The sequence below is a fragment of the Bombyx mandarina genome, chromosome 01 (assembly GCF_030267445.1).
Source record: "Bombyx mandarina strain Sakado chromosome 01, ASM3026744v2".
NCBI classification, from domain to species: Eukaryota; Metazoa; Arthropoda; class Insecta; order Lepidoptera; family Bombycidae; genus Bombyx; species Bombyx mandarina.
The window spans coordinates 8696242-8712856 of record NC_143208.1 but is presented as its reverse complement, the minus strand read 5'-3'; the positions used below and the strand labels follow the sequence as shown (position 1 = coordinate 8712856).

General features: G+C 37.8%; 1 protein-coding gene across 1 annotated transcript; it reads left to right on the top strand.

The window, feature by feature from the left end:
* Window positions 1-1623: 1623 nt before the first annotated feature.
* LOC149503519 (RUS family member 1) lies at window positions 1624-16544 on the top strand. Its single transcript, XM_089728977.1, has 9 exons — window positions 1624-2115; window positions 6430-6591; window positions 7464-7602; window positions 10958-11115; window positions 11251-11392; window positions 12389-12597; window positions 12796-13055; window positions 13125-13326; window positions 14423-16544. Exons 1-9 carry the CDS (start codon window positions 2031-2033, stop codon window positions 14776-14778), a joined length of 1713 nt encoding a protein of 570 aa, XP_089585103.1. The 5' UTR covers window positions 1624-2030; the 3' UTR covers window positions 14779-16544.
* Window positions 16545-16615: the final 71 nt, after the last annotated feature.

Here is a 16615-nt window from a genome sequence, read left to right as displayed (position 1 = left end):
CAGGGACTAAGAAAAAAAAATCATAAAACTTACCTACTGGCTCCAAATATATACAAATAACACAAAATATTAATAAATAAACTAAATTAATAATACTACCACTAGAATAATCCTATTATTTACACAATAAAATGAATTTTAAACAAAAGACGCCAAAAACATCACCGCCTACTTCAAAGTTTCCCGCGCTTTCTGGTTTTTTTTTATGCCTCTTTAGTAGTTGTTTTATTTTTTCAATTGGAAAGGCAAAGGTGTTGTACCATACGACCTAATAATTATTTAATGAAAAATGATAGAATGATGTGAAATGAAATAAAGTTGATTTATTTAAGATAAATTAATGACGATGAAATGAGATGAGATATGATGATATGGGATTATGGGACGAAATATAATCTCAGTAAAATGGTGGTTATTAACTGAGGATTATTCAGTGGATTTTTTGGAGGATTTGGAGCAGAAGGAGGAGGATTTTTTTCGAAGTCGTCGTGGCCTAAAGGATATGACATCCAGAGCATTCGTATCTAGCGATGCACCGGTGTTCGAATCCGGCAGGCGGGAACCAATTTTTCTAATGAAATACATACTTTGTCTTATAACGTACAAATGTTCGCGATTGACTTCCACGGTGAAGAAATAACATCGTGTAATAAAAATCAAACCCACAAAATTATAATTTGCGTTAATTTGCGTTAATAATTACTGGTGGTAGGACCTCTTGTGAGTCCGCAAGGGTAGGTACCACCACCCTGCCTATTTCTACCATAAAGCAGTAATGCGTTTCGGATTAAAGGGTGAGGCAGCTGTTGTAACTATACTGAGACCTTAGAACTCATATCACTCAAGGTGGGTGGTGGCATTTACGATGTAGATGTCTATGGGCTTCAGTAACCACTTAACACAAGGTGGGCTGTGAGCTCGTCCATGCATGTAAGCAATAAAAATAAAATAAAATAAAAATATCTCGAGAAGTTGCATCCAGCGGTTTTGTTTCATTTTCCCACATTTGTACACTTTAATAGATGCTACACAGTTAATGAACCACCGTTATTGCACATTTGAACCTGAAGAAACACTAACGAACTCACGTTCCTGCTAAAAAGTTTTATGGTCCCATACCCTAATATTTGATCCCATACATATATAGGTGTATGTACCTACTGTGGGACATTTTTGTTTGTTTGATGCGTCCATTGAACAGGCAAAAGGAACATAGCCTTAGAACTTTTAAAATCTTTTGTAACAAAGTTGAAAATGAAATTACACAAATTATGTTCGATGAAATCAAATGAAAGGTTAGTGAAAGAGCAATTAGCTCTTTGGAGGAGCCCAAGAATCTAGAAACCAGCTTATTCAATTTTCTCATACTTGAGCACATTCATTTAGAATAATGAGAACCTAGTCAGTGGTCATAATTATACGTGTAGGCCTAAACAAAAACACTAAATTAACTAATAAAATAATCCGTATACACGTGGTATTCCCGCCAAAAAGTCACAATGTGATTAAAGCAGACGATAAGTTGTTCTACAAGCGTCTTGTGAAAGAATATGGGCTTCGACCAACGACCCCCCATTCTATGAGTGTAAGGCAGGTTGCGGGGAAAAATGAAACGCAGACTATATCAGATGTCTTTACTACTAGACTGCGGAGGACGCTTAACTTCGTCATATTGACCAATCACTATCAGTAGATTATTGGAGCAGCCTATTTAAAAATACCTAAATAATCCTTTCTGACCTAAAACATCAATAGAACAAAAAGTTTGAAAGATATGATAATGGGCTGTTTGGCAATGTTGCTTTTGCAAGATCTAGGAATCGAATGTCTTTTTAACGACAGTGGAAATCAATGAATTAAAATACCTACATAATAATATTGAGGTACTCCCGACAACCCGAGCCCCGGATATCCGAACTCCGAGCTGAAGTCCAGCAGACCATTTCTAGAAAATTTTAAATTCTCACAAACTACCTACAATACATATTGTATTCAAACATTATTAAATCTAGGTATTTAAAATATTTACAATGTCTTCTCAACCAGAGGGTGAGATTATAGTCAAAGAAAAGTATGGATCTTCGAGTACCGAACGCATTTACATAAAACCACCCGGTAAGTATGAACCTATTTATTTTGTAGATATGAATTACCTAAAGAGTAACAATATTCATTTGATTGCATGTAGTTACACATTACAGGATTTAAAGCAATTGAAACGATTGGTTAGAATATGCTGTTAAAATAATTTCGGTTTACCCTCTTCTTCTTTGTTTCCTATTACCCTCTGCTGTGGTGTAGGGTGGCAAATGTGTAGGCAAGCTATGTAGACGTAAGGTGTAGGCAATCAAATGCTTCTATTAACATCGGTCTTGTGCACTCTGTTCTACCTCTTCCCAGGTTATGTCCCAGACGCCCAGTTTCTGCTCTACTGAGCGACGCCACGTTTTTGGGATGGCCTCTCTTCCTTTTGCCAGACACATTCTAGGTCAGTGCTCACTTGGATAGGATTGGAGTATTGGGATTTCTCTATGTGTGACCAATTCAATACCACTTCCCCATAAGGATCTCTAAGTTAGTGATAGTCTCAGGCCAAAAGATTTTCAAAACTTGATGTAGGTATTTATTCACAAACATTTGTTAAGCCCTAACGAACAAACCAAGTTTTGCTCTTGTACAGTGACAAACACCTACATTTTAGTTGACGATCTTCACCTTTTGTTCATCTCATTAAGGTTGAGGAACTCTACACTGGTCTAAGTTGACTAAACGCGACTCCGGCTTTATTTATATGACTATAGCTTTTACCATACACTATATAACATTCCATTACATAATATTAAATGCCTGAGAACCAATGGCTTCTATTTTGCAATTGGCAAAATTTTAAGCTCAGTACATTACATTATGTGAAAGAAGGATTTACATCGTACAATAATCGTTTTTTTTTGGGGGTAGGTGTGAAAAAAGTGTAGACATGTTTTAAACATAAAATTTTATTGAAAATTAGAAACATAATCTTTTATCAATATTTTTTAACATCCAGTTTGTACACAAGTATATTTGATTTGGTAATAACATTTGCAGCAGCTTATGTGTCATAAATAAAGCTGCAAACCGCCAGCCAGCACACCTTCAACCATTTAAGTGACATCTTGTTCCTCTCACTCAAGCCCATCCTTTCGCAACTTGCTGAAATATTAACTATTCAAAAGAACCTAGAAGAAAACTTCACACGGAAGATGGGTGAACTTGAAACACAGATTCAATCTGCGGGACCTGCAAAGGAAACTGTAAATAAAGTTGCTGAAGAGTACCTTATGTTCAGAGAGGTGGTCTTTAGCATACTGGGGCTGCTCCGGACACAGTGCCTGAAACAGATTGATAGTCTGGAAACTCGGCAGCAATGCAAAACTGCTTTTCCAGGGATGTACTGAGGTTGACGGAGAGGATTGTACTTCAGTCATCTTAAATGTGCTAAATAATAAGCTGGCCTTAAAAAATTTCTCTTCTTCATCCATAAAAGTATGCCATAGACTTGGTGCATGAAGTCCAGAACATAACATGCCCATTCTTGTTAGGTTCACTAAAGAAAACATCAAACCAATGTTTGGAGAGCAAAGTCTAACCTTAAGGGTTGTTCAATTTCATTGAAGGAGTTTTTGACGAAGCCCTGGCAGTCCACATTTTATCAAGGCAAGAGCTCACTTCGGAATGCGATCCTGCTGGACTCAGGATGGAATCATAGTTATCAAAACAACTAACGGAACACGTCATAAGGTAACAGCTATGGAAGAGCTGAGCCCTTTGCTGTTGAAGTTTCCAGAAGCTTCAGTGGCTCCTCAAGTGTTGAGACAGGAAATCTAAAACATAAAATTTGGAAGTAATGGTGCTTTAATGTTCTTTAGATAGGCAACTCGAAACTTACCGTATGTAGTAAAAGTGTGTATGTATTTTTATTATTTCATTTATTTCATCTTTCTTTTTTTTTTGTTCTGTATTACCTGTATATTACTGTTAGGTAAGTAGTTTTAAGTTTGTATATAATAAGTTCTATTCCAATAATTTTATTGTTATTTGTTTTGTTTTTCATTCAGTCCAATGAAGTTGGTGGTTAATGACACAGTTTAAAACATTTGTATTTTGGTATAAAATCAGTTACAGACTACTACTTAGACGTACCAGACATAGTGTAGTTGTTCTGTTGTTTTGTGTTTTGGATTTTGATTATTTTAATGCTTTCTAAATGTTTCTTGATGTTCACTGAATTTAATTTACATCTTCTATATTTTATATTGGTGTTAGCTGGCAGGTGGTGTTGAGATATACAGTTCGTTCCTTTTGTTTGTTATTAATTATTTTTTCTCTCTTTGGTTTTTAATGCTTTTATATTGTATCTGAACAAATTGTTATTTTTTTTTTAATATATTTAGTTATTATTGTTTTTTACAAATAGACATATTTTTTTTTCTAATTTTGTTTTTTATGTCTTTTTTATCAGGTGTATCAGATACTGATAATGATTCTTTTTTTCTGCAAATGAATCCAGTACCTCTTCTGGAGAGGAAAGTTTTGGTTCAGCCACCGACACCCTTGTTGACTTTTTACGACATACTTTTGACCACAAATCTGGCTGCCAGTTCAATGTATGTCACATCAATGCACAGAGTGTAGCCAGTTATTATGACAAACTGTATCATACATTTTACAATACCAACGTCGAAGTCATGCTGATATCCGAAACTTTGCTCAAGCCTACTCTTCTGTCGACCTCTTTCTCTCTCCCAGATTTTATTCTTATCCGTAATGATAGAACGGTCAGTAGAGAAGGTGGTGTGGCCATTTATCTCCGCAGCACGTTTCCATATGAAATATTGTCTTCATCTTCTACCAACTCTAATGTGGAGTTTCTTTTTCTTGAGGTTTGTGTTAGAAGAGTAAAAACTGTAATTGGTGTCACCTATTGTCCCCCTAATATTGATTACTTTACTGAGTTCGAAACAGTATTAGAATCTTTTGGCTCTGAGTATGCACATCTTATCATCATGGGTGACTTCAACACAAATATCCTTTCTGGTAATTCCTCTAGATCCCAGAAGCTTCTTCAAATCATTGAATCAGCTACTCTTCATCTAATGCAACTACAAGCTACGCACCTGAACGCCGTCGGTAAAGACACCTGGCTCGATTTAATCCTTGTGTGAGGGTGGGAGTGAGGGTCATCAGGGAGTACCGCACCATCTCTCAGGATGTGGCCTGTGCCCTCGCCGGATCCTTACCGTGGGACCTAGGCCGAAATGTTGGCCGCGACATACCGACGGAGAACACAGTCCTCGACTCGGGAACGGACACCCGGCCCGTCGGTTATCGATCGGTGGAGGCGTGCTGCGCGTAGTCTGGCGTATGCCAAATGGAGAGAGCGCTTGCTGGAGGAGCTCGGCCGAACTTCGGCCACTCGTCAGCGCACGCTCGAGGCACTGGTGCCTGTGCTGGAGGCATGGTCGGACCGGCGACACGGTGAGCTCTCCTTTCGCCTCACGCAGGTCCTCTCGGCGCATGGCTGCTTCGGGAGGTACCTGTGGAAGGTCTGCAGGAGAGAGCCACATCCGGGTTGCCACCAGTACGGGCATCCGGATGATGACGCTCAGCACGCACTCGAAGTGTGCCCGCGTTGGGAGCACTCGCAGTGGGACCTCATCGCGGTGCTAGGGAGGGACTTCTCCTTGCGGGCTGTCTTCACTCGCATCCTACAGGACCATAATTCGCGGAACGCCATGACCAGGTTTTGCGACCTGGTCATGGCATTCCGTGAGGCTGAGGAGTGGGATCCCTCTTATGATCTTCAGCGAAGAAGGCGGAGTGGGCGGTACGGGCGCGAAGCTCCTCTTCATCACTCTAGGACAGTGATCATATTATACACCTCATGTCTCAAGTTAAATAACTGGACTCATATTATGATGTCGATGTTATCCAATAAAAGGTGGTAATTTATATTTCCAGTGACTATCCCCAAATGACATCTTGAGGTATTTGTAATAAACCACTGGTATATTACAAATACCAGCTTTACAAATACTAAGGTACGAATAATAATACGCTATCATTTCATTACCTATCTCACCATTTAGCTGCTGTGACCTACTCTTCAAATGGGTTTTGATAGATATTGAGTTGTTAGGAATCATTTGGCTTTGCCTAGGCACATCTGATATCTATGAGCAAAGAAACCCATATAATATTGAATGAGCTCTCTATCTTAGAAAGCTTAAAAAAATACCAAAAACCTTAAATTTAGAAAGTAATTTTTTAACCGAAATATCTTAGTTTTGAGTAAGTACAATTTATTTAACTAACTTAAAATTAAGATACTTTGGTAGTATCTAATAAAAGTCATTTTAAATTAATTTCCAACTTTGTCTTTAAAAACAGAGCAAGCTATGGTTGTGGTGTATGATGAAACAAAGATCAATCACTTCAGGAACTGGTTCACGAATGTTTTTCTACCAAAAGGATATCCTGACAGTGTCAGCAGAGATTACTCAGCTTACCAGATATGGGATACAGCTCAAGCTTTCTGCAGCACCATAACAGGTATACTAATTATTAATAGCTTTGCAACAAAAGAAAATCATTAATGACTTCCGAAAAGTATAAACTTGCATTAAAAAAAGTCAAACTTATATGTGAGCTTGATTATAATTCCAACCTGCTTTGCCTAATGATTGAAATTCACCATAAGTAGTGATACTTCAAGACATACATTTATTTTATATGATACAGCTTTTTTTTTTTTGCATTTTCAAAATAATGGACTGTTTAAATTGGTAAAAACCTGGTATTGGCAAAACAAAGTAATAATGTAATAAAATTATAAAAAATTGATGAAATTTTGGTGGGTATTTAAGTGGATTACTGAATGGCTTAGATTTCATTCCCACCTGCAAACATACATGCAAGGTCTTATCACACAAATAAAGAGAAAATAGCACATTGTTTTTCATTTTTATAGATATAGTTAAGATTAATAGACAAAAAAAAATTTTAACGGTAATATTTTATTTGTCTGTTTTATTACCTGTCATCGTTCCAATAAAAACTTTGAAATTTATTTCCATCCAGAAGCAGGGTTATGAATCATGCACCTTTTAAAATAATTAATTCCAAGACAGCAGTTCTTGTTATTTTAACATCTTACAAGTTAAATATCCAACAAATCTTCCTTAATGAATGCTTATAATGTAAGTTATCGATTTCGAAATTTCAAGTTTGTAGCTTAAGCGGTTTAAATGCTGCATTTACCAATCAGTCACACAATCTGAACCAATAACAATATTTCGTGTATATAGAATTCCTTCTTAACAGAAGAGTGAACAACAAAAATTGCCTTTTTGCTTTTTCAATTGAGCACTACTTCTTATAAGAGGGTTATAATAACAATGAAATTACTTTCCACTTAACAACAGGTACCTTAGCTACTCAAGAAGTGCTTAGAGGTGTTGGTGTTGGAGATACAACTGCTACTCCACTCGCTGCAACAGTGACATGGGTCATTAAAGACGGTTGTGGTCATCTAGGCAGGATACTCTTTGCTTTTACTCATGGGTGAGTAGAGGATGTAATATTATTAATTTATTACAACAAGTATGTAGTTACTGAAATTATCTACTCTTTAATGTAGATCAGGGCGTCCAAACGACCATTGGTACATTTGTGCAGAATCATATTTAAAAATCGTTTCTAAATAAAGAAAAAAAAAAAATATATATATATATATATACCTAGTCAGGTCATAAGTATTGTCACACAGTAAAAACTTTTCTTTTAGAATGCTGGCCATAAAAAAGTTTTTGAATTCGAATTTCGAATTGTTCATAAAAATAAAAATGTATACTTTTAGAATTTTACTCATTTTTAAATATGGAGTGGACGCTTAAAGAAGACCGTGTTGCGGTTATTGCGTTGCATTGTTGCGGTTACGCACCAATTCAAATTTTTAACATACTGAAAAATTTGAATATAACCAAAAGATTCGTTTATCGTACCATCAAACGATACAATGAAGACTCTAGTGTAGATGACAGGTCAAGAAGTGGTCGCCCTCGGTCTGTTAGGACTCCAGCAGTGATAAAAGCTGTGAAGGCGCGAATTCAAAGAAATTCCAAACGTAAGCAGAAACTGTTGGCCCTTCAGATGGGGTTAAGCAGAACCACGGTGAAAAGGGTGTTAAATGAAGACTTAGAGCTTCGGGCATATCGAAGAAAAACAGGACATCGCTTGAATGCTCGTCTAATGGACCTGAGACTGAAGAGATGCCGCGCTTTGTTGAAGCAGTACGCGGGAAAAAAATATCGGGAAATTCTTTTTTCGGATGAAAAAATTTTTACCGTAGAAGAGAGCTACAACAAACAAAATGATAAGGTGTACGCACACAGTAGTGAAGAAGCGAGCAACCGTATTCCGCGTGTCCAACAAGGTCATTTTCCATCCTCGCTCATGGTATGGTTGGGAGTTTCTTATTGGGGCTTAACAGAGGAACATTTTTGTGAGAAAGGTGTAAAAACGAATGCAGTTGTGTATCAAAATACAGTCCTGACGAACCTTGTGGAACCGGTTTCTCATACCATGTTCAATAACAGGCACTGGTTATTCCAACAAGATTCGGCGCCAGCTCATAGAGCGAAGAGCACACAAGACTGGCTGGCGGCGCGTAAAATCGACTTCATCCGGCACGAAGACTGGCCCTCCTCCAGTCCAGATTTGAATCCGTTAGATTATAAGATATGGCAACACTTGGAGGAAAAGGCGTGCTCAAAGCCTCATCCCAATTTGGAGTCACTCAAGACATCCTTGATTAAGGCAACCGCCGATATTGACATGGACCTCGTTCGTGCTGCGATAGACGACTGGCCGCGCAGATTGAAGGCCTGTATTCAAAATCACGGAGGTCATTTTGAATAAACTTTAGTGTCATAAGAATCTATGTTTTGTTAAGTTCATTTTGGTATATGAATGGTTACATAATGAAGAAACTTGTTTCAATTATTTTACATTAAACTTGTGACAGAATTTATGACCTGACTAGGTATATATAAATATAAATATTCCACTCCGTTTGCGTGTTTCGGTGAGTACTCTTCCTAGTGTATGACCGAACGCGGAAGAGCCAATCGCAGCTACATGGCGAAAGTACTGGTGGGTGACGGAAGACCACGGTCCTCGACCCACGCTGACTCCTAACGAGCAGAATATCTCGGTTGTTGGGCGAAATAAAAAATTTTAGTCGCCTCAATTTTTATATGCCCGCCTACCTCCCTAACGTATAAATAGGAGTACAACGAGTTGTTACCATAATAATCTGTATAATAAAAAAATATATAATAATAGTAAATAAATAAATAAATAAATTTGTTTGTGGCATAATTTCTATTTTCGATTTTAGTCGAAGTTACATAAACTAACTTGGGGAGGGATTTGCTCACCGGTGGATGCAGCGCCGGTATCCGGGGACTGTACCTGGGAGCGGTGCGCAGTATGGCCCTGTACGGTGATCCCGTGTGGTCGCCCGCACTTACCGCGCGAAACGCGGCTCTGCTGCTCAGAGCTCAGCGGGCGCTGGCTGTGAGGGTCATCAGAGAGTACCGCACCATCTCTCAGGATGTGGCCTGTGCCTTCGCCGGATCCTTACCGTGGGACCTAGGCCGAAATGTTGGCCGCGACATACCGACGGAGAACACAGTCCTCGACTCGGGAACGGACACCCGGCCCGTCGGTTATCGATCGGTGGAGGCGTGCTGCGCGTAGTCTGGCGTATGCCAAATGGAGAGAGCGCTTGCTGGAGGAGCTCGGCCGAACTTCGGCCACTCGTCAGCGCACGCTCGAGGCACTGGTGCCTGTGCTGGAGGCATGGTCGGACCGGCGACACTGTGAGCTCTCCTTTCGCCTCACCCAGGTCCTTTCGGGGCATGGATGCTTCGGGAGGTATCTGTGGAGAGTCTGCGGAAGGGAGCCACATCCGGGCTGCCACCAGTGCGGGCACCCGGACGATGACACTCAGCACGCGCTAGAAGCGTGCCCACGGTGGGAGCACCCGCGGCGAAACCTCGTCGCGGCGTTGGGGCAGGGCCTCTTTGCGGGTTGTCGTCGCCCGTATGGTAGAGGACCGGAGTTCGTGAGAGGCCATGGCCGGGTTCTGTGACTTGGTCATGGCGCTTCGTGAGGCTGAGGAGCGCGAAAGGGAATGGGATCCCTCTTCAGCTTCTCAGCGCAAAAGGCGGGGTGGACGGCGCGTGCGAGAGGCCGCCGCTCAGCCCTCGTAGGGACTATCGAGTGCCGGGTGCGGGGGCGCCCGCCACTCGACTGTTGGTCTGGTGGTGAAGCGGTGCAAGGTGGCTCCTGTGCGCCGCTCACGGTGTGTCTCCCGAGACGAGGTTCTTCGGGATTTTCCCGGGGATGAAATCCCGTCTTAACATTAGTACGGGTACCGGCTAAGGCGAGACTTTCGGCGCGCACCGCGGTACCGTAAGTTTCGTGTAGTCTTTGTGGTGGAGCTCGATGGGGTTTAGTCGGTGGTCGTTCTGCGGGGCAAGTGCTTCCGCGCGCCTTTGTCAACGCGTAGTCTCCTGTGAGAAATTGGGGGAGGTGGAGGACCTCGGCCCTTCTCATCTCCCCTTCTTCCTCTTAGGAGGCGCTGGAGTCCGACATAATCCGGTCCGTTACCGTTACCCCTCGACCGGGTATCCGTAAATGGATTCCCAAGCTTTAAAAAAAAAAAAAAACTAAAGTATAACGCAAGCGGGTTGATGACGGCTTTCCAATTTTCTCCTGAATTTTATTGTATTATGTATTGTTTTTCAAATGTATAGAAATACAATTGTTTTGAAATGTTAATTAATAAAACTGATAGGTTAGGATTTTATAAAATAAAAACGGTACTGTTAAAAAACTGTTTCCCTTGCAGAACGTGTTTGGATGCGTACAGCAAAAAATGGAGGCTTTACGCCGACACTTTAAACGACGCAGCGATGTGTATTGAAATTGCTCTGCCATACTTCAAAAACTACACTACAGTCGTACTGTGTGTGAGCACTGTTATGAAGGCAATTGTTGGAGTTTCAGGTGAAGATAATTTGCAGACACACGTGTCTATCTTTATTGAAATGTCTTCATAACCACAATATCTTATTTTGTGTGAATCGTTTTCTTTATTTAAACATATACGCATAATGTCAATTCTTTATTTAATATACATAGGTGGTGCCACAAGAGCAGCTATGACGCAACACCATGCAGTAAGAGGCAACATGGCCGATGTTTCTGCCAAAGACTCAGCTCAAGAGACAGCTGTCAATCTTATTGCTTCTTTTACTGCTTTGTTTATTATCTCTGTTTTTGGGTAAGAAAATGAAAATTTGTTCTCTTGATAACCCACATATTTATGTATTTTGTAATAAAGCATTGTAATCATTCAAAAAAACCTCAATCCATTCCAAGGATTGTTTTAGCATGCCCGTTATTTTACGATTACTATTTTTTGCTGTAGCGCTTTCAGAAAACAATCACCACAGTATTTAATAATACATTTAAAGGTATTGTTTGAATCGTGAACATTTATCATACATAATACTGGCAAGAACGACATTTACGCAAAGGTAACAATGTTAACAGTAAACATGAAGACTAACTATCTTCGCACCACTTCAATCGTTTTAAATCGATAAATAATAGAATAGATTAAAAATTCAGGAACGTTATTATACAAAGGACTTATGTTGCAATACCGTGTGCGTGTCTCGAAGGAATACTGCTCGTGAACACATCACTCCTGCAATGCGCTGTTACCGCAGAGACGGTCTCGGCTGATCGGTAGATCGGGTTGTTTAGAGTCGATAATTGGACTATCGCTAATTCTATGAAAAAAAAAAAACGAATCTCTTGAAACTACACCCGCGTCTCCTATGGTACCCTGATGATTTAATACTATGAAAAAAATTGTCCCTGTAGTTTCAATATTTGAGTTATCGCAGCGTTATAAGCCCATAGACTGACCACACGGCTTCAAGCAATCATTCCTTCCCAAAAAATACGACGTATTTTCCGAAAAATAATAATTCATGTGTGAGTGACACTGGTAGGCAAAATTACCAGTTATAATAACGGTTAACACGGAAACATGAAAAATACATTCCTAATAGAATTTACGTAAAATTCGTTCTTAGTTGACGGACTTTTACAATGTGCCCACATCTATATCCAATTTAAAGATAGTTTCGGAAGTGCGTGAGTGATGTTTTTCTTTTATAATATGCACTATATAAATTGTTATAAAAATATGTTGTGTTTTACACAAACACTTTAATTCATCATGTTTCATACTATGTAATATTTTCAGGAGCAATGCGTTTATTTTCGTTTTCATAATGATGCTTCATATAGCGTTCAACTATTTTGCTGTAAGAGCTGTTTGTTTACGGACTATGAATGAACCTAGATTTTTGGAGTTTATCAACATATATTTAACGAAAGAAAGAATTGCAACACCGTGTGAAGTGAACAGACGCGAACCAGTCGCTTTTTATCAGATGGGCTCGCATACATTAGGTAATACACAATGCTCTTTATAAGACTTTATGCTCGATTAAAATGAACATTAGGCTTCCATACAGGGACTTACGGAAAAGACAGAAAAATCAATACAAACTATTTTGCATTTTTCATAGCTATTAATGAGTTTAAATGAAATTAAACTTCGGACGAAACCTTCCCGTTTTCATGATTTCGAATAAACGATTGTTTCAGACCTCAAATTGTGTGGTTTCCAAATTAAAATGGGAATGTCCATAAAGGATCTCATTAAAAAAAAATATCCAAAGGCGTCACACTTAAAGAACATCAAAGACGTCTACGAGAACCGAAAGTATATCATAATCCCCAATGTTCAAGACCGGAAAATGTATGTGCTGCTTAATGAAAAGGCAATGAACGATGATATTCTGCGTGCTTACTTTCATGCTGTTCTCCTTTCCGTTATCATATGTGTAATCAACGATGTGCCCTTGGTGAGTTAGTGATAATCGCTAATCGACAGCTAACCGATCGTAATTTCTATAATAATATTTACATTGCAGCCCGTTTACCAAGCTCCGAATGAGGAGAGACCTTTCGCGCAGGTATGCCGCACAATACAAACAACTGATTGGAGCCGGGAACCTATAGAGACTCACGTTTTTAATGAATTCAAATTTGAGCCTTCTTACGACCTAATGAAATACGTTAATAGAATTGTTCAACGAGAATGGATGAGAATTAAAACGGGTATGATGCGCATAGGTAAGGAAATAACCAATAAAATGTTAGGTGTTTTATTAGTTTAACAGAAGATGACGGACGATTTAGGAGATGTGCTCGCTAACAGAAGTTAAGAAAATGAGGAGATTTAAAACAGCACAGCATTTTAATTAGGAAAGCAAAGATTACCTAGATAAGTCACGCGTGCTGAAAATGCTAACGACACAGGCTTCTCGATGTGAAGCGTTAGCTCTATTGCTGATGCCTGGTACATATGGTACAGTTAAAATCATCGGGCATAAAAAAATCCCTAAATAACTTTGACTTGTCCTTAATGAACTATATCTAATTTTAAAATATGTTCAAAGTCATCTAGGTTGAATCCTTTAGCTCTTGGAATTTCACTTCCCGATATCAACCCTATCACAAAATCTGTGTAATGTAAATCCGATTGCAGTGATTGACGCCGCGACATGATAAGGCCACACTAAGCTAATCAATAAAACATAAGAAAACATATTCTTCTGTTTCGCGGATACTCAAATTAGATCGAGCTTATTTCATAAATGAATTATTGATATACTTAATTTTTAAATTAAAATTGCTTAATTATTTTGGAGGTAGATAACAAAATGGCGATTACAAAATGGCTATTTCTACTACTAAACATTGCCTACGTTTTCACTGCGCGCTGCTATTTAATTATGGAAGTTTGAGATCAGAAGCACCAACATAATTTCTAAAAAAATCTTCAAATATCTTCAACCCACATTTCGTAATATATTTATTAAAACTGTATTCGCTTTTCATTAATCTTACGACTAATCTGTAGATCGCAGTGATCTTACAAAATTAAATAAAACACGTCAATCATCTGGAGCTTGCCCTCAAACCATAATAATAAAATTATACATACATTACCCATACTATATTACATACCCTTCAGAGATGCTATAGGTATAATAAAAGCTAGGAACGTAGACTTGTCCAAAATACTATGGACTTGACCGAGTCTGGCTTAAGGCGGTCCATACTTGCAGCCACCTTTTCGGATTGATAATTCTTTCCGTATGATCTATCCGAATCAACCCTTACGATTTTGGCTAAATTTATATAAAAAAAATGTTTTTGTGTTTAGGTTGGGATCTCAATAAACACCTGCTGATGGTAGACGAATGGCGTATTTCTTCGGTAAAATCACTTTCTCAATACGCGCCAATAGAGGATAGAGTATCAACAAAGGACTATGTGATCAGTGAGGCGGATGCAAAACTTACGAAAGAATTGCTTATGGAATTAGAACATGGTGATGGGGTCACTTACGGCGTAGTAGAGACCAAGCCTTTGATGCATTACAAGAAAGAAGCTTCCAAACGACGAGTCCACGATATCGGCACTGAAACAGAATCACCAGAAATCGAAGAATATCGTGAACCGAATACAGAAGCGGAAGTTAAGGCTGAAGTACCGAAAGAAAACAGGAAAAAAGACTGACCCATGAATCATTTGAAGAATCTCTTCAAACGTAAACATTTAAAGCATAAATGAACATTCCAAAAATGACTGACGTATAGTAAGTACCAATTTTGTATACAATTCAAGAGAATGTGAGACTTTTACAAGTGAAGTTTAATGTAATTTTGACACTTTTGAATGTTAGATTAAGTAAACTTTTTAGACGATATTAGATTAAATAATAATCATTAATCACTCAAAAATATGTGGTAATATAATTGATATAGGTGTCGTGCATCTTAATTTACTCGCCAACGATATACTTACATATAGGTCTTAATATTTAAAAGTCTGATATCTAAACTTTGTTTTAAGTCGAAAAGCCTAGTCGTTGTTAATAAGTGTTTTAATCAAATCAAATTTTTAATTGTTTTTTTTAGTCTATTTTAATGTAATAAAATAAAATAAAATAAAATAAAATAAAATAGTAATGTTATCAATCATGGTGGTCAAATAGTGCGAGTGCAGACATGGAAAAAAATACGTTCATCTACAATTTAATGAATGTACTGATCATCTCCGTCCGGCTGAGGATAATGAGGGTACAGCACGGTATTCTTTATGAGGAAAAAATCGAAAATTCGTTATGATAAGAAAATGATTTTATTTTAATATTTATTGCCTCCTTCCTTTTTGTTACTACGGGCATAAAATGCTTATTATTATGACGAACTCTTAAGACGAAAACCAATTAGGCATTTTATTTATTAATGTATTTTTAAAATGGATGTTAGAATTACGATTTTTTTTAAATATAGTTGTGGTTTATTATTAATTAGAACGACTTCATATGTCGAAGGCACTCTTGAATAAAAAACTGGCAGTTAAAATTCCGATTACTTTTGATGACAAACATATTTATGTTTTGTTTTAAGAAAATCAAGGACAATCATCTGATTTTTTGCGCTATTCTTAGAATATTTACGCACGAGTAGTTAAAATTACAGATTATATAATGATAAACATTAAAAATTAATAAGTACACCTCAAGCTCATTTTCCACTTTGCTATGCAATTGCTATACATGATGGCCTCTATGTTTGGGGGCTCTATGATGCTCCTTTATGGCACTCTTGACAATCCTTCCGTATTGTTATTTTATTCTTAAGACGACTTAAGCGTCAAAAACTTTCCTTCTTACTTATTCAAACACCCCATTTGATATCTAGTGCTTTCTTAAATGCTTCTCTAAACGTACGAACAAAATCTTTAAAGTGGTTTTGGCAAAGTGGTTTATTTTCTCTACATATGCGTCGTAAGGGGGTTATACCAGCTATGCTATGGCTGGTAGTCGTGATACATGTCCTTTGCATGACTTCAATACTAATTAAATATATTGGAGAGATTAAACGCATTCACCGAAATTTCAAAGCATTTTAAATATAGACTAAATTTTTTCGACTTTGTATAGCATTGTTTTTTATGTCCGTTAACTTTACAGATTATAAAAATCCCAGGAAAACGAAAAATTTAAACTAATATAATAGTCATGGTTCAAAAGTATAATGTCTTCGACGTGAGTTGTTCCCAAATAATTGACCACTTATTTATTAACATTAGCACAAGTATATATTATTGGTGTCTATTATACTTAAAATATTAATGTATAAGTATTAATGTTATTTGATGTGAAGTAGAATTAAGAAATGAGAAATTTTGTGCCAACTTATTTAGAATGTAATTTTCGAAATTATTGAAATGTATAATTATGTAGATAACTAGACACAATAAAATGAAAGTGGGAATTTTTTGCCTTTCTTATTTACTGTTAATACGTACTTATTTGACAAAACCCCAAATAGTAATGAATTAAAAT